This window comes from Pyrus communis, chromosome 6, assembly GCF_963583255.1.
Source record: "Pyrus communis chromosome 6, drPyrComm1.1, whole genome shotgun sequence".
NCBI lineage: Eukaryota > Viridiplantae > Streptophyta > Magnoliopsida > Rosales > Rosaceae > Pyrus > Pyrus communis.
This window is the reverse complement of record NC_084808.1, coordinates 24523778-24549126: the sequence shown is the minus strand read 5'-3', so window position 1 is coordinate 24549126 and position 25349 is coordinate 24523778. Positions and strand designations below refer to the sequence as shown.

Below are 25349 nucleotides of genomic sequence, written 5' to 3'. Positions count from 1 at the left end.
AAAAATTAATGTTTTAGTACGCATCTAGAGAGCTTTTAACTTACTTTGTTTTGGGGATATTGATGAAGCAATGGCACTTCTGTCATGAATTCTTAATGATGTTTCCCTTCAGGACACTTTGAACGGCTTCACTATCCCTTCTGTAATTGGTACATCCGCTTCCATTATTCCTGCACTCCATTGTATTTTGCAGAAACACACCATGCAAAAGGTTCACATTGAATCTCATGTGTACGGCTTCTGCAACAGAGGAGTCTTAGAATCCCATGTGATTAGTATTCCACAAAGGTGTGCGAGATTTCGTCTATTGTTTCCAAGAAGCATGCTCCATTCAATAATCTAATCTTATTTCGAAAGCCTTTTGATGCTCTTATCAGAATTGACAAACTTGTCGAAGTGTTGCGGATACGGAGAACGAAGGATGCCAAGGTTTGTACCCGTTACCGGACTTCTCCTGGTTGTTAACACACACCCTCTGTTAATATGCTTTTCCATTACTTTGATAAATCGGTGTTTTCAAATTTCAATAATAACAGCGCGAAGATGTTTAAAGCCTTAATCATCGTTTAAATTGATCTTAGTTTGTTTCTTTTGCCCAGCTGGAGAAACGATTAAGTGCTTTGGCTGATTAGGAGAAGGAGTAGTCAGGCCTTCTTTTCACATTCAAGAGGATTTACATTTGTTCTAGGCGCATGTCTCCGCAACACAAAATGAGAGTTTCGCTCGTTATAGGCCTTTGACCAAACATCTCACGACATGAGCTGACGACAGAAACTTCATGGTGCATATCGGCAATATAATTTTTACGGTGATGCTAAATTTGTGAGGACTTACGTCATTGTAATTATGGAAACTTATTTGTAAAGTAATCTTCAGTTCTTAGTTGTTTTTTTACTTTTTACCCTCATCTCCCTTCTCTTTCTTCCTGTGGAAGGCAACGGATTTCTCATTTTATTTATTTTAATTGATAGGATCTAAAAGTCGACTTGAAATTAATATTTAAAAGCCGACTTTAAATTATAGAATTAATATATAATAAAGAAAGGTTCCACAAGTGAAAAGCTTGGGCCATAAACCCTAGAGGGGGTTAGTATACTTGCTGATCAAGCAACTCAGCCGGTCAAAGCCGACAAAAGTCAACAAAAAAGGGCCACTTTGTCATTCACACTGCTGAATAGAAACCCAAGTTGTACTTTCTTCACATATTGCCAATTCAAAGTCGGTCACTGCTACATATGAAGAAACAACCAGAAACCACCATTTTTGAGAACCAATCTGTATACTTCGATTTCGATTTTGATTTCGAGTTTTGATTCATTAAAGAGAAAATCAACGATAATTGATGCAATGAAGAAGCAAACACCTTTCCGTGACACTGTCTAAATCGTAACTAAATCTGTGTATCCGAAAGTAAAGCCCGAAGGGTTGCTCACCAAACAACGTTATGCATCTGCCCTGGCACCAATCTGCCTCTTGACAGATTTGATCACTCCAATCAACAGCCTGTCACCGGCAATCTGCCTCACCCTGTGTATCAGCTGCGCACGCGTTACCTTGTTTGCCTGCAAAATCAATCAAACACGCATATAAGGTGATCATATTGTCATGATTGATGAAGATTAAACATGAGAAACAGAAAATGCCATAAAACTTACTCTGAATTCGTTGTGACAAGCAACAAGCAACTGCATTTTCTGAGGAGGCAAGAACTTCGAGAGAATGGACATCAGAGCAGGGAAGGTCATCCAGGGAGATATTGGGGGTGGTCTCAAAGCACTCTGCTGCATAGTTGGAACACCTGAAACAACTGAACATACAAAACCAGAGTTAAATCTCATTTGGAAAACCTGAAATCTCCACCAAACAACCAAGCAAAGAACACAAACCAAATTACCAGTTCGAATTTCGAATTGAGCTACTAACCATTAGGGAGAGTGCTAGGAGCCTTGAAAGCGATCACATAGCAAGGATAAATGTGAGAGTTCACGATAGCACTCCAAACAACATATCTTCTCGGATTGACCAGATTGTCCACCTCCTTGCAGCTCGGTTGCGATTGCTTTGAGCCCGGCGACACCATTTCCGCCTTCCCCAATATCACACGGCACAGCAAGTTGTGCTTCCGCCCACTTCCATCCACAGCCGATGACAATGCCCTACACAAATGTTCAATACAATCCACCAATTTTTCGATAAAGATGAAACGTTTCGCTTTTAAAGATGTCGAACCTTGGCATTCTTCTTTCTCTGTATCCACAACTCTTCAAGAAATTAGTACAAAACAGGGCGCTAGTCATGTATGAACGTGTTCTTACCGGTAATAACACATTCATTAGTAGAGCTAAACATTTACACGTGTTCTTACGTTCATTTTTTAGACCTGAAAATTTAGACGTGTTCTTACCGGTAAGAACACGTTCATTTTTTAGAGCTAAAAATTTACAAGCGTTCTTACCGATAAGAACACGTCTAAATTTTTAGCTCAATAAGTGAATGTGTCATCACCGGTAAGAACACGTTCATATATGATAACTAGCGTCCTATTTTGTACTAATTTCCAAAAGAATAATTTCAGCCCTGAGGTCTCCTCTTTCGTAGATATATATATTTTTTTAAATTATTCCGAAATAGTAGGCAAAGTGTTAGAAAAATGCATGTCATAACCAGTCTCACGAGTTGTGCTAGAATGCAAGGCATGACATGTCTTGACACATTAACTACCCTTCCATTGTGGCACGCTAGAACAAGCATCGCAAATTGTCGATATAATGCATGGTGTGTCATGACATGCATTTTGCCGACAATTCGTGATGCTTGTCATGTTGAGGCCAACAACAATGTTTTGGCATGCCAGGATGCGAGAGTTAGCGTGTCATGCCATGCATTTTTCTTACACTTTAACACACTAACCCTCGCATCATGGCACGCCAAAACATTATTGTTGGTATGCGATGACATGCCACATGTCTTGACAAGCCATGACTTGTCTTGACACGCTAACCTTCTCATCGTGGCTCGCCATAACAAGCGTCGCGAATTGTCGATAGAATGCATGGCGTGTCATGACATGCATTTTGTCGACAATTCGCGACGCTTGTCATGTTAGGGCCAACAACAATGTTTTGGCGTGCCACGATACGAGGGTTAGAGTGTCATGCCATGCATTTTTCTAACACTTTGACACACTAACCCTCGCATCATGGCATGCCAAAACATTGTTGTTGGCATGCATTTTGCCAACATTTGGCGTGCTTGGCATGCGATTGGAATGTTATGGGATTAAGATGCCATGACATGCATTGACAACATCTAAATTATTTCGAAATAGTAGGCAAAGTGTTGGCAAAATGCTGGCATTCCACGATACGAGTGTTAGCGTAGCTTTGACTTATCTTGACACACTAACCCTCGCATCGTGGCATGCTATTACAAGCGTGGCGAATTGTCGACATAATGCATGGCATGTCATGACATGCATTCTGCCGACAATTCTCGGTGCTTGTCATGTCGGGGCCAACATTGATGTTTTGGCGTGCCACGATGAGAGGGCTAGTGTGTCATGCCATACATTTTTCTAACACTTTGACATGTTAACCCTCACATCGTGGGACGCCAAAACATCGATATTAGCCCCGACACTAGCCTTGCTTCTAAATTATTCCGAAATAGTAGGCAAAGTGTTGGCAAAATGCATGTAAAAAAAAGATCTAGGAAAGAGTAGACCCCAGAGCCTTAAATTATTTGTTTGGAAATTACTTCAACATAGGCAATTATATATGAAGAGTTCTTACCGGTAAGAACACGTTCACTGATTAAGCTGAAAATTTACAAAGGTTGTTACTGGTAAAAATACTTGTAAATGTTCAGCTCTACTAATGAAAGTGCTCTTACCGGTAAGAACACGTTCACATATGATTTGTACTAATTTCTTGAGGAGTTGCTGATGCAAAGAACGAAGAATGCCAAGGTTTGTACCCATTACCAGACTTCTCCTGGTTGTTAACGCGCACCCTCTGTTAATATGCTTTTCCAATACTGAAGCCTTAACAGCAAATCTGCAGAATAGGGGATTGGATGTTTTCTTGTTAGTTGTGGGATAAAATCGGTGTTTTCTAATTTCAATAATAACAACATGCGAAGATGTTTAAAACCCTAATCATCGTTTAAATTGATGTTCGTTTTGTTTCTTTTGCACAGCAGGAGAGGATTTACATTTGTTTAGGCACATGTCTTAGCAACACAAAATGAGGGTTTCGCTCGTTATAGTACTTGACCAAACATATCATGACAAGCTGACGACGGCCATGCTTGTTAGGGAGAAAAACTTCACTGTGTATATTGGCAATCTAATTTCCACCGACACACTAAAATTACGAGGGCTTACATCATTGTAATTATAAAAATCATTTGTAAACTAATCTTCAGTTCTTAATTGGTTTTTACTTTTTACTTTTTACCCTCAGTTCTTCATTCTTCTTGTGAAAGGCAAAGAATTTCTCATTTTATTTTTTTTAATTGATAGGATGCTTGCTGATCAAGCAATTGGTTAATATTCTCAGTCGGCCAAAGGCGGCAAAGTTAAACACAAAAACGGCCACTTTATCATTCACACTGCTGAATAGTAAACCCAAGTTGCACCCTCTTCGCATATTGCCAATTCAAAGTCGGTCACAGCTACATATGAAGAAACAAACAGAAACCACCATTTTTGAGAACCAATTTGTATATTTCGATTTCGATTTTGATTTCGTTACACTGCAAATCAATGGGAATTGATACAATGGAGAAGCAAACAGAAACCTTTGGTTGTGACAAGCAAAAAGCGGTGTATGCGAAAGTAAGGTTACGCCCTGGCACCAATCTGCCTCTTGACAGATTTGATCACTCCGATCAACAGCCTGTCACCGGCAATCTGCCTCACCCTCTGTATCAGCTGCGGGCGCGTTACCTTGTTTGCCTGCAAAATCAATCGAAAAGTTCGAAATGAAGTGATCATGTTGTCATGATTGATGAAGATTAAACATGAGAAACAGAAAATGCTATAAAACTTACTCTGAATTCGTTGTGACAAGCAACAATCGATTGCATTTTCTGAGGAGGCAAGAACTTCGAGAGAATGGACATCAGAGCAGGGAAGCTCATCCATGGTGATGTGGGGGGTTGCCTCAAAGCACTCTGCTGCGCAGTTGGAACACCTGAAACAACTGTTCATACAAAACCAGAGTTAAATCTCATTTCGAAAACCCAAAATCTCCACCAAACACCTGAAACAACTGTTCATACAAAACCTGAGCTACTAACCATTAGGGAGAGTGTTAGGAGCCTTGAAGCTGACCACATAGCAAGGATAAATATGAGAGTTCATGATAGCACTCCAAACAACATATCTTCTCGGATTTACCAGATTATCCACTCCAGTGTCCACCTCCTTGCAGCTCGGTTGCGATTGCTTTGAGCGCAGCGCCACCATTTCCGCCTTCCCCAATATCACACGGCACAGCAAGATGTGCTTCAGCCCACTTTCATCCACAGCCGATGACAATGCTCTACACAAATGTCAATACAATCCATTAATTTTTCGATAAAAAATGAAAGGTTTCGATTTTAAAGATGTGAATTTCTTAAAGATCAAACAGAAACAAGGGTTGGGGTACAAATTAAAATCCCCTGAAAATAAAAAAAAGTACCCATCACATGTAAATTTGGCAGGAATCATATGAACACCGACACCGTAGGACACTTCATTTGGGACAGGCTCTCTGCACCGACTGAAACCATGGACCAAAACATCACAAAGCTCCTCCTTCGATCCGCCATACCAAGCGTACTTAACATTGGCGTTGCCACCGCACTTACTTGCCACCGCCTGAGAGAAAATCTTGAACGACTCAAACCTCGCCTTCCTGGTCGGATCGGAGCTCAAGTTCTTGTGCACCGCCACAATATTCGTGTCCCTCCCGGCCAATCCCATGCCCGAAACAAAGCTCTTCTTGATGATCTCGTGCTCGAAACTCTCGTCGTCCACCCGTATCATCCCGCTCCGGGTGAAAACACCAAACCGATCCGATACGGCGGCGTTCGAATCGCCGCAATCAGACCCGGAATCCAAAATTTCTTCGTCATTATCAATAGTTATCGATATTTGGTCTTCGAATTCAAACTGATCGGTCGACATCGCTGCTACAAACTTACAAATTAAGCGATCGAATCAGCGAGAAATCGGAAGACAAATCGAAAGACAAATAACTACAAACAACTCTGCATACAAAAATTTAAAAAAAAATTCATAAATCAAAGAAGCAAGAAACGGTTCAAGATCTCAGAATCCGGCACCAAAGAGATCAGGAAAGATTTAATCTTCGAGATATTAATAGGAGATTTGTGGCGGTTTAGAGTTTTGATTTACGGCGGACTGGCGGAGTTGCCGTGCCGCTGTGTATAAATAGTCTCGGACCCTGAGGCGGTGGGAACTTTTCGTAACCCTTGGGAAATAAGAATTTTGAACTTTATGTGTTGTCTATTTTGCCCCTCTGCAGATTGTGTATGCCGCCATAGAAGTGACCGTTGTGCGTGCCGTTGAAGGGGTATTTTAGGAATATGGGGGGGGATTGGTGGGAGGGTGGTTTGGTAATTTCGATAATTTCTCGAATTTAGCGCAAGTCATGCAAGACGTGGCTTTTGTCGTCCGCTTTACTTTCGAAGCAAGTTTTCCTGCTCAGATTTGGAATTTGGCTTCCTAATTGTGTAAGGAAATATTTAATAAAATAAACAAATAAATGATGAATTAAATTCGATTGGGCCCTGGACATCCATTATTTATGGGTGGGTCCATGGTCCAATTGAGACGTGGGCTTGTGGAGTTGTTCGAATTCGGCGCACGTGGGTACCTCAATTACAGTATATGTATTGTCGTGTGCACGTGACGTGTCTTCATCTTTTATTTGGTTCCAAGCGACAAAGGTTTTAAATTGCATATGGTATTTTTGTGCTATTTGAGGTAAAAGGACTCCCTGATTGAATTGAATTTTAAAAATTCTTGTTAAATCGCTTATGTAGTGCAGTGTTTTAGAGGTCAAATTGTTAATGGTAGTAAGAACACATCAACTATCAAATTATAAAAGAAAATCACCTGCTAACAATTAATGTCGGATGTAGTTGGGTCTTAAGAGTTTTTCATAATCTTTACAACAGTGTTTAAGTGTTGCGACATGATTCACATTTAGATTGCTAGATACCATCTTCCCCAAATTTGCCCAGTGTTCTACTTGGCAATATGCCTATAACAGAGCCGATCTTAAGGGAGTATAAATTGACACCGGATAATGGAGATCAAAGAGAAACTATATGCGAACACTCAAATACAACTCATCACTCTAAGACCATCTCCAACCCTTGGCCTAAAACCTAAAATTTTTAGCCTAGAAACAGCTTTTCTGCTCCAACCCTTCTAGCCTAAAATTTTAGCCTCAGATTATTAAAGAATGAATTTGGGCTAATTTTTTTTCTTAAATTAACTTTAAAAAAAAATATTATGTAGACTGTCGTAAATTAATTTTATGAACATTTTAATATAAAAATATTTAAATTCCGATAAATATTAAAAAATCACTAAATCGATACATGAAACTCACGAAACACTATGGAAGAATATGAAAATCGTGATAGAGATGTATAAACACAAAATACACGAAACACATAAGACACATAGAACACATGTGAAGGACATACAAAATACATGTGAAGCACATACAAAACACATGATAAAGATGAAGCACACACAGAACACATGTGAAACACATGACACACGCAAAAAACATACCAACATACATACAAAACACATGAAACACATGAAACACAAACCTACACACATGAAATTGAAACCTTGAATCATCCTCTATATAAACACATGTTGAATATCAAACCATCACACAACATTTAAACCTTCAATAATCCTCTATATTCACCAATCTTCCAACTTTCAAAGTGTTTTTGTTTCCTAAAATCATCAATATCTCATCAATAGGTAATAGAAGAAGGCGTAGCTTGACAATGCAGATGACACAATACCAAGCAAGCCATGCAACTGCCGATGTAGAAATGAATGTACAAAAAGCCGAATTTGCAAACTCGCTTATTCAATATTAGCATCATGCCAGATCTAGCCATCGTGGTTCTATCACGGTGTGTTCATTTGTGCAGCGTGATAAAAAAGAGTGTCATGATCGGATGATGAAAGATTATTTCATCGAACGTCCGAGATATTCTTCTCATGATTTTCAGAGGCGGTTTCAGATAAGGAGAGAGCTTTTTGAAAGCATCTTGAACGCAGTTGTCCGTCATCACCACTACTTTGCAAGAAAGATAGATGTCGTAGGCCGACAAAGCCTATCACCTCATAAGAAGCTTACATCTGTATTTCAGATGCTAGCTAATGGGTGCTCTGCAGACTCAACTGATGAGTATTGCCGACTTACGGAGAATACTGCTATTGAGAACTTGAAGCGCTTCTGTAAGGCAATTGAAGCCATCTATGGAGCCACGTACCTCCGCAAGCCAAATCATAAAGACTTAAAGCAGCTTCTACGTAAGGCAGAAAAGAGAGGCTTCCCTGGCATGATAGGAAGTCTCGCTTGTATGCATTGGGAGTGGAAGAATTATCCTACTGCTTGGGCTGGCCAATTCAAGGGCCGTCACAACAAGCCAACCATCGTGCTCGAAGCTGTGGCGTTTTACGACACATAGATCTAGCATGCATTCTTTGACTCTTCTGGATCAAACAACGATATCAACGTTCTTTGGTCTTCTCCTCTATTCGATGATGTTGTCAATGGATGGGCACCGGAATGGAGGTACAAAATAAATGGTAATATGCATGAGCTAGGTTACTACTTAACTGATGGTATTTATCCTAGCTGGTCTACCTTTGTGAAAATTTATTCTCATCCCGATAGTGCAAAGAAGAAATTATTTTCATAAAGACAAGAGTCTTACATGAATGATGTGGAGAGAGCGTTCGGGATCCTACAAACTCGATAGGCCATTGTTAGATGGGTTGCATGACTTTGGCATACCGAAGACCTCCATTCAATCATGATGACATGCATAATTTTGCATAACATGATTGTGGAAGATGAATATGTCGAAATTGAGGAAGATTATGATGAAGATGTGGATGATGACCAACCAATATATGTTAGTGCTATGACAAGAGATGTTGAATATCTCCCTGCAACCACATACAAGACCCGACAGGATAGGGTCACACTCATTGAGTATATGAGATGTTTAAATAGAATTCAAGCTCCTCAAGGTCATGACACACTCTGCAAGGATTTGGTTGAGCATATATGGCGCCGAGAAGGAGAACATTGATGATGGATAATCTTAAGTGTAATAATGTGTTATGTTATGTAATAATTTTGCAGGTACTATGTTGGTATTTTCTATTAATAAATTGAATTATCTTCTTGTGACAAGTCTTTTCACTAGTACATTGTCAAATTATTGAAGGCCGTTTGAATTATTGAAGGCATCTATTGTACAATAATTAATGGATGCTCTGCAGACTCAATTGACAATAAGTACAATAATTATTAAAGACATCTAGATTAATGAAACAATAATTAATAAGTCATAAACTTAATACAAACGACATTTAATAAACCACATAAGCTTAATACAAAGGATAATTAATAAACCACATAAACCACATAAACTAAATAAAAAAAAACGATAATTAATAAACTACATAAACTTAATACAATCGAAAATTCATAAACTATATAAACTTAATAATGATATCCACCATCTTGATTTGGTGATGGACTTGGTAGTGGATTTGGGATATAGCCTTGAGATGAATTATCATCTTGAAATATTCTCCTTCTGGCATCCCTATGAAAAGTTTCCCTTTACTTACCACGTAAGTACTTCTTCCTCTCCGGAGTGTATTTGTTGAGGTCCTCCGTCATGAAATTTATTTAGAACCTCTCTTGCTTTCTATCCCCTAGCTGCGTCATAGCCACACGCATTCGGGCCCTTCCCTATCCCGAGAGCTATAACTTTCAATCAATCTTGCAAATCCGGTGGCAATTTGTTCACTAATGGGATCTTGGGACTTCCCTTTTCCCTTTGCTTCCTTTTGTTTATCTCTTCCTAGGGGCCTTGCAAAACAAGAAGTTAGAGGTCAATTGTTCGACACCTTTATTAAAATCATTTGGGGGCGGGGCTTCATTATGAAATAATCTTGCCCATTATTGGTCCGCATCGGTTCCCCACCTCGGACAATCCTTGAAGACGTTCCAAGCATGATGCAACTTAAAAGCTTGATTTTTTGGTCTAGTTTTTGTCTTGTAAATTGTCATTGCTTTGTCACCCTATGCATCAAATACGTAAAAATATTAGTTGAAAAATACTATTATGTACATGACAAATAACATATCAACAAAGAAACTTACAATTTTTTAGAAGCTTTTTTCCACTAGTCATGTCAACTGTGGCTCTCTCCAAGCTTCCATTCCACAAAGTGCATGCTTTGTTGATAACCTTCCACCGATCATAAACACCACCACCTTCCCTTCGGCCGGCGTTGGAGTTTTCACGGAACTTATCAACGATTGTACCCCATAAAACCTTTTTGTTTTGATTCGTGCTAACGGCACCATCTTCGTTAATGGAAACCCATGCCAAACATAAAACAATATCTTCCTCAAAGGTCCAATTATGACCTCTAATACGCTCTTTTGCCATCTTGAAAAATTTGGAAATGAGAAGAAATGGTAGAAAGAAAAATTGGAAGAATTGTAGGTGAAAAGTGGTTTTGTGTGGATGTTTGAACAAATACATATGTATTTATAGAGTTTTTGGGTGAATTTTGAGTTAAATAATTTTTTTTAAATTATTTTAGCCGTTGGATTTAAATTTGGGCTGTTAGATTTGATTATATTTGATCTAAACCGTTGGATTCAATAAATATGTAAATATATATATAAAAAATTGAACATGAATCCAACGGTCCAATTAAATTTGGCCATTGGATCAGAAAAATAGCTGTTAGGCTACTCAACCAGTTTGAATTTGGACCGACACACGGGGGACATGCCCACGTAGGTAGGGTCCTGCTAGGATCAGCCTTGGCGTGTGCTGCACGTTGGGCAAGTGGGCAATGGCATCTGGGCTTCACATCCCACTTTTCACTCGCACCGGTGGGCCCCATTTTGATTTCTGGCCTAAAAATGGGTTGGTATTTGGCCCTTTTTTGAGTTTTAGGTTTTAGGTTTTATTTAGCACTTAGGTTGGGTTTTTTTTTGGTGGGGAGGGGGGGTGCAGGAGGGGAAATTTGGGTTTTAGCCCAAAGTTGGAGAATGCCTAAGGAATCTACTGAAGAGATAAGAGTTTAGGGATAGGAAGAAAACACTCTTCAATAAACCAAGTTTAAAAGTAATTCTCAAGTTCTAAATGATCCTTTTCTGTACGTGAATAAGGGTTTTAAATAGTCTAGGCATGGAACAACCTTCCATGAATAGGTTAACCTTATTAATGATCATACATAACCATGACTTAAAACTATGCATGGACTGATTTAATACTAATCGTGAATGTTGAACAAACTTTTAATTAAATATAATGAATGCACCATCTAATAATTAGACAAGTCTAGATTCAGTGCCAGTGGTACCATTGCACAGGACCCTCAAATCGGAAAGGGCCCTAGATTTTTCATTTTTGCATGCATGCATATATGTATATATTTGAATGTGTAGCTAGTTTACAGATTGAGTTGTTAGCGTAGGTGGTTCTTTGGATAGTAACCATTCACAACTGCAATCCTAGTAACAACATTATCTTTCCTCACTTAGCAAAACGAAGAAGAAAAAACACCATCTTTCCTAAAAAAAAAAAGTAATATATTAACTACTTTTCTAACAATTATTGAAGGAATAATCCTTAAAGAAACTGCCAGCTCGTCATATTGGCCCCATCTAGACGGAGACGACGGGCGGGTGTGGCAACAAACACATTCACCACCACGACCCCGATACGGGTCCTGCTCGATCCGACTGGCACGACTTGGGGGTGACACAAAAGCATTACCCACCATCCCGTTTAGGTTGCGCGGTAACCCGACATTCAAGGAGGAGCAACGCCTCAAAAATAAGAGACAGCGACAGTTGGGTTTTAACCAACCCATAATAACAGCAACCAATATTTAGAGATATAATCAAAACACAAACAAAACCTTAATAAGAAAAACAAAGGGAGAATTTTTCGGGATTGTTTTATGTTTTTTTTTTCTAAATCATTTCTTTATTTTTAATTTTGTTGTTTTGGGTGGCATTTGGTGGTGGTGTGGGTGGCCTTGAATGATTTTCACTTCTCACACAACCACCCCCTTCGTCTGTATAATCTCTGGAATTCCCATCTCTTCCTCGAGCGCGACCAAACGCGAGCTCGATCGCGTGATTAATTTCTTCGATAAGGAGCTAGGTTTTTGCTTCTACGTACGTACGTGCATGGTCGCTTGCATGCAGACGGAATACCGGCTGTCTGTACGTACGTGAAGTTTGTACGTAGCTGCTGCTGCTGCTGCCTCCATGCAAACCTATCCAACGTAAAAGTTGAATTATTGCATGTACAGGTTCTTGTTGCTTTTTTTTTCCTTCATATTTTTTTAGTATTGTTTGAAACCCTTGCCCGGATTACGTAGGATTATTGGTTAATTTCATTGGATTGGATGAAAGGGGCTTCGTTAATTAATCTTTTATTAAACCAATTAATCACAGGGAATATTGGGAAGGAGGAAACTTTGATAGAAAGGGAAAGCAAGAGTGGTTACCGGTTAAAGGAAGGAGAATTATGTCGGAATCAAATGAGCATGACTCTCATCCTCCTGGCCCAGATTCACCACCCCATGACTCAAACACACCATCGCCACCCCACGAGAGTACCGAGGACAAATCAACACCGTCAAACTCACCACCCCATGACTCAAACATACCATCGCCACCTCCGCCATCACAAGCGCCCCCTCCGAAATCAGACCCTCCGCCTCCAAAATCAGACTCACCTGCCCCAAAATCTTCACCATCCCCCAATCCTTCGCCGCCACCAGCATCTCCGCCGCCATCATCACCTCCACCATCATCACCATCTCCGTCTTCTCCACCCCCATCTTCACCACCGCCTTCATCATCACCACCAAAATCACCTTCTCCTCCTCGTCGTTCACCACCACCATCATCATCAAAAGACAAACCAACATCCGGATCATCACCACCTTCTCCTCCAGCTTCACCACCTCCTCCTAGTAGTACTGATGGCAATACTCCCAAACCATCCTCCGGCGACAGTTCATCATCTACATCACCAACAACTGATTCATCACAAGATGATAAAGGCTCCCCATCCTCACCCAGTGTCTCTCAGTCCCCTCCATCCTCTCCACCTCCAGCTACAACTACAACCAACCCCACCGCCCCATCTCCTCCTACAGTGCCTAGCGCTCCAGCGGTTCCGGGTTCAGGAGCTACTACAACTCAGCCTGTCCCTCGCCCTGCTAATTCCACCCCCACCCTCTCCCCTCCCTCAACGAGAAGTCAGGTTACAGGCGACTCAGGGGGTAGTAGTAGACATACAGGCACTGTTGTGGGCTTGACGGTAGCTGGAGTTTTCATCATTGCCTTGGTAGCCCTCATTGTTGTGTTTGTAAGGAAGAGAAAGAAGCAGGCCCAACCATACCCTCCAAATTACATGCCTCCCACTCCCGGTCCCCATGGCGGTAACTTATCAACTCCAGGTAAAGATTGTCCGCTGATTGTATACATTGTTGACTCATATCCTAATTAACAACTTGAACTTTTAAAATTTACGCGCATGTCAAAGAAAAATTGACAATAGCCACTAATGTTAGTTGCATAGAATGAGGTGGCTATAATGCTTATCATTGGCTTATGTAGTATCATAGTCAATGATAAGCATTTATGCACCTTATTCTTATTCTGTAATGACATTATAAAGATCGTATTATACTGGCTAATACCGCATTAGTTATGTCAGTTTTTGTTGTAGCGGTGGTGGTCTAACATAAACATAATATAAAGTGTACTTATGAGCTCAATAATTGAGCTTTGTATGTGATGCAGGTGGATATTATCATGCGCAGCAACAGAGTTCCGCAACTTCTGGTCCAACAGAAAGCTTCTATTCGAGTGGACCGCCCGGACCTTCCTCCTATGAAAACAGCTACCAAGGTAATCCGCCCAGTTCTGGAGATTCCGGTCTTATTGCTGCTACCAAGGTTCATTTCACCTACGAAGAGTTGATGGAGATAACGAATAGATTTTCACGTCAAAACGTTATCGGTGAGGGTGGTTTCGGATGTGTGTACAAGGGTTGGATGCCGGACGGAAGAATTGTGGCAGTCAAGCAGCTCAAGGCTGGTAGCGGGCAGGGAGAGAAGGAATTCAGGGCTGAAGTTGAGATTATTAGTCGCGTGCACCATCGTTACTTGGTCTCTTTGGTGGGATACTGCATCTCTGAACAGCAAAGATTGCTTATCTATGAATTTGTTCCCAATAAAACTCTTGAGCACCATTTGCATGGTAGGTGATCTAATCTAATTAACCTCTTCTTTTGATGTTCTTAGTTGTACTTCTCAATATTCAGCTACTTGTTATTGTACTTCAAATTGTTGATTTGTTATTCAGGTGCCGGAATGCCGGTGTTGGAATGGACCAAGAGACTCAAGATTGCTTTGGGGTCTGCAAAAGGCTTGGCGTATTTACACGAAGACTGTACGTACCTATATACATCTTTGTGACTTTGTGTTATGAGATCCGATAATAGTCACTGACATTAGTCGTACATAATGGAGTGGGGTTAAAAGACATATCAATGGCAATAACGCCATTAGCTACAGATTTGCCTTTTACGCACCTCATCAGCCACTTATAGGCCTTTTGCTCACTCCCTCAGTAGCTATTGTCAGCGCTTTCTGTCGAATTATCTGATTCTATCTATTCTCCTTGTATATATGTTTATAGGCCATCCAAAGATTATTCACAGAGACATTAAATCGGCAAACATTCTGCTGGATGATGCCTTTGAAGCACAGGCATGTCTATACCTGTTCAATTCATGTTGTACTGATTCCTTCTGATGCTACGGCTATCCCATGATTTTGTGTTTCTGACATTGAGGCTCTAGTTTCTAATTCTTGAATTTCTTCGTACACAGGTTGCAGACTTTGGGCTTGCCAAACTTACAGACGGCACCAATACTCACGTATCCACTCGAGTCATGGGAACATTTGGGTAAGCAAAGACCTTGTAAACTCCTTTGGAACTACTGCCTGACGACCGAATTGCTTATCTATGACATTTGTGGCATTTTTGTTCAATTTGGTTTCAGGTACATGGCACCTGAGTATGCTAACAGTGGCAAATTGACAGACAGATCAGATGTGTTTTCGTTTGGAGTTGTGCTTCTAGAGCTTGTAACCGGGCGGAAACCCGTTGATTCTTCTCGACCTTTAGGGGATGAGAGTTTGGTTGAATGGGTATGAACATCTTCCGCCTTTGCTAATATGTCACAATGCAGCGTGTCACTGGTTTTACAAGTCCACTTTTGTTTTCACATTCAATAATTTCTGTCTAAAATTTCTCAGGCTCGTCCCCTTCTAATTCAAGCCCTTGAAACTGGCGACTTGAGCAAATTAGTAGATCCTCGGCTTGAGAAGCATTATGTGGAGGGTGAAATGTTCAGAATGATCGAGGCAGCTGCTGCTTGCGTGCGTCACTCTGCTCCAAAACGACCACGAATGGCGCAGGTGAATACTAATAAACAGAGAGAAGAACTTAAACAGAACAATGATGACAATTTATTGGAATAACTATGCAGACTTATTGGTTCATATATATTTTCAGGTGGTGAGAGCATTGGACTGTGAAGGTGAATTAAGTGATCTAACGAACGGAGTGAAAGTTGGGCAGAGTACTGTATATGACTCTGGTCAGTACAATAAGGACATTATGAGATTCAGAAGGATGGCATTAGGCAGCGGAGGCAGCTCAGAGATGTCCAGTGCAGATTTCACTTCCAGAGAGGTATCAGGACCCCAAAGTTTATGGACTCGCCCGGATGCTTCAAGCGATGAATCAGAAACTCGAGCTTTTACCACGCGTGGTGGTGAGCAGATAATCAGTGGGAATCAAGGCAGACGGTTCTAATTAGAAGGAGTGGCGAAGTAATTGTGAATTAATTTCTGAATGTCTACACACTCATCATCGTGACATTGTTAACTCATGGTGCTCCACACAGAGAGTTTGGCAAGGGAGCGGGCGACAGAAGAGACTGTTCGTTATAAAAAGAAAAGAAAAACTGATTTCTTGACTTAATATGACATATTAGTGTGTAAGTTAAGCTGCTGCTTCTTTTTCTTCTCCATTTTTCTTCGTTGAAGGTCGCTCTATTCTCTAGTTCCCTCGAAGCATTAGCAGCAGGGAAGAGCTCGTAAAGTTTACTCGTGCTACTTTTTTTTTAGTCATTAATATGAAGAATCTGTATTGATAGTACAGGTAGAACAATAAGATTTCAATTAAATGTGCCTAATTTTTTCATTTACACGCTTTTGGGATCTATGTATTAATCGACGATGCAATCATTGGCAGAATATTTAACTGTAATTGTACTTCATTAGACCCAGAAAAAACTGTCGTGTGAGCCTCCAAAACTTGCATATTTACGATGATAAATGAAAGGAAAAAAATCTTCCGTACTTTTGACATGTCTAAAGGAGCTGTTTAGATGTTCTTGGATGAAACCTTCGATTTTCCAAAATCAGCGATAATCTATCAGATTAAACTGTCTGATTTGTACCCCTTGTTAGCTGGATTAAACTCTCTCAATTTCTTTGGCTGAGTGTCTTTGTTTGGCTGTGGACGAACACAGTGCAATGCATATGTAAGAAAAGTGGGCAAAATAAATTGTTCTTACTCGCTATCGATATGAGATGATTTCTTATCAATGGTTCAGATACAAGATGAATCTTCTTTTATCGGAATCTTACCTCAACGTTGAGAATGTATAAAACAGTTCCATAGAGTGTCGTGACATTGGCATCAACAACTTGAAGTCCTAAGGAATCCATATTCTCCATCAACCTTGCAAACCCGCCTTGGTTCTGCTCAGAAAGCAGCTTAATCAAGCACTCTCTTTTGCCGATCTGGTTCGCTTCCATTTGCACCAAAGACACGTGGGTATTGGGAAAATAGCGGCTTCGTAGAGTGTTTCGAGTTGGGGAAGGCTAATGGGAGTGCGACCTGTGTACCGTCGATTACGGGAAGGGAAAGTGTACGTGAAGAGAGGTCGCCGACGGTCGAGAGAGTCGACAGGGAGTAGGGGGTTCTAATTACGTGGAATTATTTGGAGGAAGTTAACGTGGAATTATTTTTAATTGTTATGGGAGAAATAATATAATTTGGAATTGATTAAATTTTGTTTTACAATTAATTTATGTTGTAACATCCCACATTGCTTAGGGAAGTGGATCCTCTATGCCTTATATATACAATTCTCATCTTTACCTAGCATGAGGCCTTTTGGGAGCTCACTAGCTTCGGGTTCCGTAGGAACTCCGAAGTTAAACGAGTTTGGGCTAGAGCAATCCCAGGATGGATGACCCCCTGGGAAGTTGCTTGTGAGTTCTTAAACAAAATCGTGAGAACGTGCTTGGAGTCAAGCTTAGGATGTGAATAAAGATAGAACCGTGAGAACGTGGTTGGAGTCAAGCCCATGATGTGAATAAAGATTAAAATCGTGAGAACGTGCTTGGAGTCAAGCCCAGGATGTGAATAGAACCGTGAGAACGTGGTTGGAGTCAAGCCCAGGATGTGAATAAAGATAATGTCTATCATGTAGTAGGAGTAGGGTGACCCCTAGAAAGTTGCTTGTGAGTTCTTAAACAAAACTGTGAGAACGTGCTTGGAGAGTAGGGTGACCCCTGGAAAGTTGCTTGTGAGTTCTTAAACAAAACTGTGAGAACGTGCTTGGAGTCAAGCCCAAGATGTGAATAAAGATAATGTCTATCTATAGTAGGAGTGGACTCGCTTCAAAATCATGAAGAATGAGCAATCAAGAATGAACAAGTGGTGTGAGTACCACATTTCATGAATGTTTATATTGTCACCAAATAGAATGGTCGAGTTGATCGAATATTTTATACGAATGTATAGGACTATGTTTGATTCAAGGGTGATTAGTTGAAAACAAAATTTTTGATAAGCTCACTTTCGAGAATGCCTAAAAAAAATATCATAAAAGCAAAAAAAATTTATTCAACACTATTTGATTTTTTAAGACAATTCCATTATTGAATGTGCCTCATATCATTTTCAATTTTATTTATTTATTTTCATTGAATTTTTTTTCTTCTTACATATCTAGTGTGTAAGTTAGAAGTGAAAGCTCAGTTAGGTGCGATGATAAATTGAAAACCATGCATACCACGGTTGGACATTTTCGGACAAAACTGGAGGAACTCTGATTTTCCTCTTCTGAAATCAAGCAAATGCTGCCTTCTTTCTCCCATTTTGTTAGGGTGGACATCCGAAAATGGAGAAGGACTTACCTACAACCTACGCAATGCAACCGTGGCATTATGGATTAGTAACATGACGACGTGTGTTTTAAGTTTCTTAACTAACGTCGAATGGTTGGTTTGAAACACAACTACCTTTCCGTCCCTGTTTCATACAAGTCCCCCTCTTTAGAATAAGCCCGCTGCATTTTTTTAATACAATAGTTACGTGATGTTACTAATTCATGTACAGATCAGCGTCTTTCATTTTCATTTTCATGGGAGAACTTATTTTCTTTTTCTTCTATGTATAGAGTATCGATCATTGATCAAGGTTTTAGCCCTTTGTAATTGAAGATCATCCAATTCCATAATTTAGTACACTAGTAAAATTGCCACAACCCTTTTATCATTACCTATAATAATACTTGAAGTTCCAGAGTTGGAAACTAACTAAAAATAAAAGAAAAGAAAAGAAAAGAAAAAAAAAACATAGAAGAACAGAGGAAACAGGAGGATTAATTTTGAAAGGAAAGCCTATCCAGCTACAACAAGTTACTAATTCGATCATCATTTCATCCGCTGGCTCGGATCTCCCATTCCAACATGATGTGAATAAAGATAATGTCTATCATGTAGTAGGAGTAGGGTGATCCCTGGAAAGTTGCTTGTGAGTTCTTAAACAAAACCGTGAGAACGTGCTTGGAGTCAAGCCCAGGATGTGAATAAAGATAGAACTGTGAGAACGTGGTTGGAGTCAAGCCCAGGATGTGAATAAAGATAATGTTTATCTGTAGTAGGAGTGGACTCGCTTCAAAATCATGAAGAATGAGCAATCAAGAATGAACAAGTGGTGTGAGTACCACATTTCGTGAATGTTTATATTGTCACCAAATAGAACGGTCGAGTTGATTGAATATTTTACACGAATGTATAGGACTATGTTTGATTCAAGAGTGATTAGTTGAAAACAAAATTTTTGATAAGCTCACTTTCGAGAATGCCTAAAAAAAATATCATAAAAGCAAAAAAAATTTATTCAACACTATTTGATTTTTTAAGACAATTCCATTATTGAATGTGCCTCAATGTAGCGTTGAAATTAAAAAAAAAAAAAATGAAAATGAGGGATCGGTATGATACTAACTATTGGTACCAGGAGAAATCGCTACCTTGATAGTGACAGATCTTGAGGACAATCGGTAGAGGAGTAACGATCATATCATTTTCAATTTTATTTATTTATTTTCATTGAATTTTTTTTCTTCTTACATATCTAGTGTGCAAGTTAGAAGTGAAAGCTCAGTTAGGTGCGATGATAAATTGAAAACTATGCATACCACGGTTGGACATTTTCGGACAAAACTGGAGGAACTCTGATTTTCCCCTTTTGAAATCAAGCAAATGCTGCCTTCTTTCTCCCATTTTGTTAGGGTGGACATCCGAAAATGGAGAAGGACTTACCTACAACCTACGCAATGCAACTGTGGCATTATGGATTAGTAACATGACTATGAGTGTTTTAAGTTTCTCAATTAACGTCGAATGATTGGTTTGAAACACAACTACCTTTCCGTCCCTGTTTCATACAAGTCCCCCTCTTTAGAATAAGCCCGCTGCATTTTTTTAATACAATAGTTACATGATGTAACTAATTCATGTACAGATCAGCGTCTTTCATTTTCATTTTCATGGGAAAACTTATTTTCTTTTTCTTCTATGTATAGAGTATCGATCATTGATCAAGGTTTTAGCCCTTTGTAATTGAAGATCATCCAATTCCATAATTTAGTACACTAGTAAAATTGCCACAAACCTTTTATCATTACCTATAATAATACTTGAAGTTCCAGAGTTGGAAACTAACTAAAAATAAAAGAAAAAAAAAAAAAAAAAAAAAAAACATGGAAGAACAGAGGAAACAGGAGGATTAATTTTGAAAGGAAAGCCAATCCAGCTACAACAAGTTACTAATCCGATCATCATTTCATCCGCTGGCTCGGATCTCCCATTCCAACATGATGCTCGCCGCCAGGATGCTGCTTCATTTCACCTTTCATGTGACGATTCATTTCACCATTTCCGTTATGGTGTGGTTTGTTGTGGTGATGATTCATGTATCCTCGGCCCTCTCCTCTGCTGCTGCTGTTCCCTTTCGGGTTTTTCTTATTGAATCCAAATTCGACGTCTGCTACTTTCGGGCCTGCTCGAAAGCTGGGAGCTCTCCCAAACTCCACGCGATGGTCTCCACCACCGCCACCTGCAGGGCCAGCTTCTTTCTTGGGACGAAAGTTATGTTGCGGTTGCTTATGGGGTTTTGAGCTGTTGTGGCGGCGATTGCAGAGCCTTCCGAGAAAGCAAGCGATGGCAGAGATGACGATTATAACGGCCAGCACGATGAAAACAGTCCCGAATGATCCATTTGAATGGTGGGAAGATGAAGGCTGTCCATTGACATCGTTAGGGTAAACAAGAACAGGGCCAACAGGCTGCTGCTGCTGCTGAGGCTGCAAGGAGGACATGATGATGGTCTGGATAGGATAGGACTGGATTGGAGTAAAACAGAGGATATGGGATTTAGGGGGTAATTAGTAGTAAGTCCTTGTAGATCTTTGTTCTTTGAGTGAAGACCAAGGGAGAGAATTGGGTTTACCCGTGGATCAAGCAAGAACATTAGTATGTGAATATTAATATTCACATTAGCATTTATATGAGAGCATGGCAGCAACGTAGTCAGTTTTATGCGATTAAATAACGTTACTTAAACAATGGGATTCAAATTTCGACAAAAAAAGAACAATGGGATTCAAATGTTTGGTATTCGTGTTCAAGAAAGGAGGAAAATAACTTTCTTTAATAAAGAGACAAGTAAAGATATTCCTTGTTGATCTCTTTAATGTGGAAGAAGAAGCTGCAAGAGATTTGCTTTGTATGGAGAGAAAGCAAGATTTTGGAGCCTTTGGACAGTGGATTAGTGTTCTCAAAAGGCCCCCTTGAGGGAGAAAAAAGCAGCATTTGTTTGCTAGGCGATTGCATAATTGTGCATATGATTGGAATCAATTGAGCACCTATCCATCTCAGCCTTTGATCTCGGAACATATGTAGATACATCATTCCAAACTGTTAGTGCACTTATAATTTGTTTAATTTGTTCATCCAATAATACTGTTCTGTAGGTTCAAGTTAGAAATACAATAATACTAGAGACACCGGCATGTTTGAAAAGATTTTTTAACCAAAATGATTTTTGAGATTGACATAACTCCTCACTTTGATTCTTAAGATTTAAAATCTGTAGAAGTGGTCCGTGAGATTGTCCACCGCCAATCGTTTTAGTCATTTCATGAGAAATCTCTATTAAATTGAGGGTATTTTTGTCACACCAACCCCTCCCATTAAACTAGTGGTTTCTTCAATTTAACAAAGTTTTTTCACATAATGACCAAAATGATTTGACGTAGGACAATCTCAATGACTACTTTTATTGATTTTAAATCTCAGTGACCAAGGTAATGAATCATGACAATCTCAAGAATCATTTGGCTAAAAAGCTCGTATGAGAATTTCACATTATTGTGAGTAAATAAGCATCACAGTGAGATTAGACAAAAAGTAAACGTCAGTTAGTATAATAAAAGTGGTTTCTAGTAGACAAGTACTAGTCTTCATAATTTCAAATAGGATGATGCTAATTACACATCTTTTTTTACATTTAATATATTTTTTTATTAAATTTTGTCATTTGATCTACTTTAATTCATTCAATCCGACAAAAATTAAAATATGTGTGTAAAAAAAAAAAATGTATGAATAGCACCATCCTTTAAAATATCATCTATAGTTCCTCTTAGAAAATGGCGGGGTCAGTACTCACTGTTTGATTGCCGTCTTTATCTCCTTTTTAATAAGGAACGATTGATTTTAGGTCATTTTTTATGATAAGAATAATGTCACATCATAAACGGATTAATCCCTACCTCAATCCTTCCCTTAAACCTAGCACGCAGAGGGCTCCGCCATCCTCAATGTTTAGTGGGACTGGACTTAGCAGTGACATGCATTTTGTTTGTTTGTTTGTTGGCCATCTTTTACCTGTCCACAGTCCATATGGGTAGTGCTGGTGGGGCAGGAATGTCTTTACCTCTAACACTTCCGAACTTCTAACAACCATAGCGCTCTGTTGTGTTTTGAATGTCAAAAAATCAGCTCAAATGTGTCGCTCTCTAGTCAATGCTATGGGTGTTGGCTGGTCAAAAAGTGTGTTTAATATTTATGAGTTTATCCAAACAATCAAGCACATCATTACGTGACTAATCAAGTCATTCTTTATGAGAGTGTCTATTTAACGATGTTAAGTCAGTTGCCTTATCAGAAATTTTTACTCTTTTTAGTAGTGAAGCCGACAAAATCATGACCAAATCTATTAAAATGATTACAAAATTGAACATGATCTTGAACTAGAAAACCCGAAACGAAAGCACAAACTACTTTAAACCAAAATCAAAACAACATAATTAACCAAAACAAATCATAGCTTGTACTTCTAGCTGTGGCTCTCTTCACAGTCACCCCAATTTAAAATGCATTTCATCAAGTACTTAAATACTAATTCAACGTATCAGCTTCATTGAGCTCAATTCTTCAAATTAACTAAAATGTCAAAGAAATTTGATCATAATCATCTCCTCCTCTCCCAATTTTCACTCATCCTTCTCTATCTTCTCTCACACTCATTTGGTAATAAAATTCCTATCCATTCACTGTAGTATATTACCTTTGTTGATACAAGCAATATTCGGGGAGGTAAGAAACGAATTGGGATATCAAGTATAAAGAAAAAAATACTTTTAACAAACTGAGTTGCAAACATTAGTCTAATTTTGACGTTAATATTGATGAATTTTAAAGCCTAACACGTAGACAACACAAACATGGAGCGCATGTGGCCGTTTGGCTTGACACGTAGGACAACCTGCTTTGATACTATAAAGAAGTTGAGATTCTACCATAAAACCAATTGACAATATGGAGAGTAGTCTATCCTCTTATAAGCTTATGCAAAATCCTTCATTCCATTAACCTATTGGGATATCAAGTATAAAGAAAAAAATACTTTTAACAAACTGAGTTGCAAACATTAGTCTAATTTTGACGTTAATATTGATGAATTTTAAAGTCTAACACGTAGACAACACAAACATGGAGCGCATGTGGCCGTTTGGCTTGACACGTAGGACAACCTGCTTTGATACTATAAAGAAGTTGAGATTCTACCATAAAACCAATTGACAATATGGAGAGTAGTCTATCCTCTTATAAGCTTATGCAAAATCCTTCATTCCATTAACCTATTGGGATATCAAGTGTAAAGAAAAAAGACTCTTAACAAACTGAGCTGCAAACATCAATCTAATATTGACGCTAATATAGGCGAATTTTCAAGCCTAACAGATGGACAACACAGATATGGAGCGCGTGTGGCCGTTTGGCCGCCGAACACGTGGACAACACAAACATGGAGCATGTGTGGCTGTTCGGCTTCACAATAACTTGCTCTAATACCATGAAGAAGTTATAAGCCTATGCAAAGTTCTTTCTTCCATCAATTTGAGACACATTCTCAACAGCTTTATGCATGGCAAGGAATGCACTAAATAACTAAATTAAGTTTCAATAAACTGATTTTGTAATTACAATTGTAGGTTCAGCAGCAGCAGAACCAATTGGAATCTGCTACGGACCAGCAGCTAACAATCTCCCGCCACGGTTCCTCCACCGTCCTCGAAATCCTCCAAGACAACGGCATCTCATCAGTCCGCCCTTTCAACACCGACCCCGCCACGTACACTCAGCACCTTCTCCGGCACCCCAACAATCCACCTCACCATCGGTGTCACCAACGAACTCCTCCCCACCCTCGCCGCCACCCTTTACTGGCTCCAATCCAATCTACTCGCACACATCCCCGCAAACCAAATCCGTTACTTCGCCGTCGACAACGAGGTTTTCCTCAAAGACCCTTACTACACTCCCCACGTCCTTCCCGCCATTCTCAAACTCCACCAAGCCCTCCAAACCCTAGGCCTTGACATTTCCATCAAGCTCTCTTCCCCACTAAGTGCCTCCCGTTCTCTCCACCTCATACTCTCCCTCCTCAGCCTCCTTCGACCCCTCCGTCCAACCCTCTCTACTCCCCCTCCTCAGCTTCCTCCACGACACGAACTCCCCCTTCATGGTCAACTCCTACCCCTACTTCAGCTACCTAAGCAGCATAAACTACGTCTGTCTCGATTACGCGTTGTTTGGAGCCACCAGTGAGGTGGTTAGCGACGGCGAGTTGGTGTATAGTAATCTTTTCAACGCTGAGTTTGGATGCGTTTGTGAGTGCGATGGAGAGGGAGGGAGTTGTTGGCGTCCCGTGGTGGTTTCAGAGAAGGGGAGGCCGCGAGCGCGGAGAATGCGAGGGCGTATAATGCGGAGGTGGTGAGACAAATACCAATAAACCATATACACACGGGTACAAGTTGGATTGAAGCGTGCCAGATTGGGCTGTTGTTAACAATCAAAACGGGCCACAGCCCATACGGGTCAATGGAGTCAATGTTTGATGCACTTTGTCATTTTCCAATGTTCACACTTGGAAACTTAAAGATGAAGATTCAGTTTGAAATTCTACCTTAAATAAACGAAATAATAACCTAACGAATATTATTTCTGTTATTTAAACTTTATATTGAGAAGAGAGATCCCAAAGAAAAGTATAATGCAAAGAATA

The 25349-nt window shown here is 39.7% G+C and overlaps 5 protein-coding genes and 1 pseudogene across 5 annotated transcripts; 3 read left to right on the top strand and 3 right to left on the bottom strand.

Moving 5' to 3' along the window:
- Window positions 1–1442: 1442 nt before the first annotated feature.
- LOC137736291 (probable inactive poly [ADP-ribose] polymerase SRO2) lies at window positions 1443–2080 on the bottom strand. Its single transcript, XM_068475584.1, has 3 exons — window positions 1924–2080; window positions 1656–1798; window positions 1443–1562 (listed from the first exon to the last, which is right to left on the bottom strand). Exons 1-3 carry the CDS (start codon window positions 2078–2080, stop codon window positions 1443–1445), a joined length of 420 nt encoding a protein of 139 aa, XP_068331685.1.
- A 2637-nt stretch (window positions 2081–4717) lies between these two features.
- LOC137738186 (probable inactive poly [ADP-ribose] polymerase SRO2) lies at window positions 4718–6318 on the bottom strand. The gene is made up of 4 exons (XM_068477815.1): window positions 5688–6318; window positions 5302–5546; window positions 5053–5204; window positions 4718–4957 (listed from the first exon to the last, which is right to left on the bottom strand). The coding sequence occupies exons 1-4, from the start codon at window positions 6173–6175 to the stop codon at window positions 4844–4846; spliced, it is 999 nt and encodes a 332-aa protein (XP_068333916.1). The 5' UTR covers window positions 6176–6318; the 3' UTR covers window positions 4718–4843.
- A 1911-nt stretch (window positions 6319–8229) lies between these two features.
- LOC137736290 (uncharacterized) lies at window positions 8230–8742 on the top strand. Its single transcript, XM_068475583.1, has one exon. It carries the CDS (start codon window positions 8230–8232, stop codon window positions 8740–8742), a length of 513 nt encoding a protein of 170 aa, XP_068331684.1.
- Window positions 8743–12268: 3526 nt separating this feature from the next.
- Window positions 12269–16656, top strand: LOC137738216 (proline-rich receptor-like protein kinase PERK12). The gene is made up of 9 exons (XM_068477850.1): window positions 12269–12631; window positions 12783–13795; window positions 14142–14600; window positions 14706–14792; window positions 15042–15112; window positions 15235–15311; window positions 15409–15556; window positions 15665–15826; window positions 15924–16656. Coding segments are annotated over exons 1-9 (2322 nt in total). The 5' UTR covers window positions 12269–12629; the 3' UTR covers window positions 16227–16656.
- A 3900-nt stretch (window positions 16657–20556) lies between these two features.
- LOC137736289 (uncharacterized) lies at window positions 20557–21096 on the bottom strand. Its single transcript, XM_068475582.1, has one exon. The coding sequence runs from the start codon at window positions 21094–21096 to the stop codon at window positions 20557–20559; it is 540 nt and encodes a 179-aa protein (XP_068331683.1).
- A 2133-nt stretch (window positions 21097–23229) lies between these two features.
- On the top strand, window positions 23230–25255 carry LOC137736287 (glucan endo-1,3-beta-glucosidase-like; annotated as a pseudogene).
- The last annotated feature ends 94 nt before the right edge of the window (window positions 25256–25349 follow it).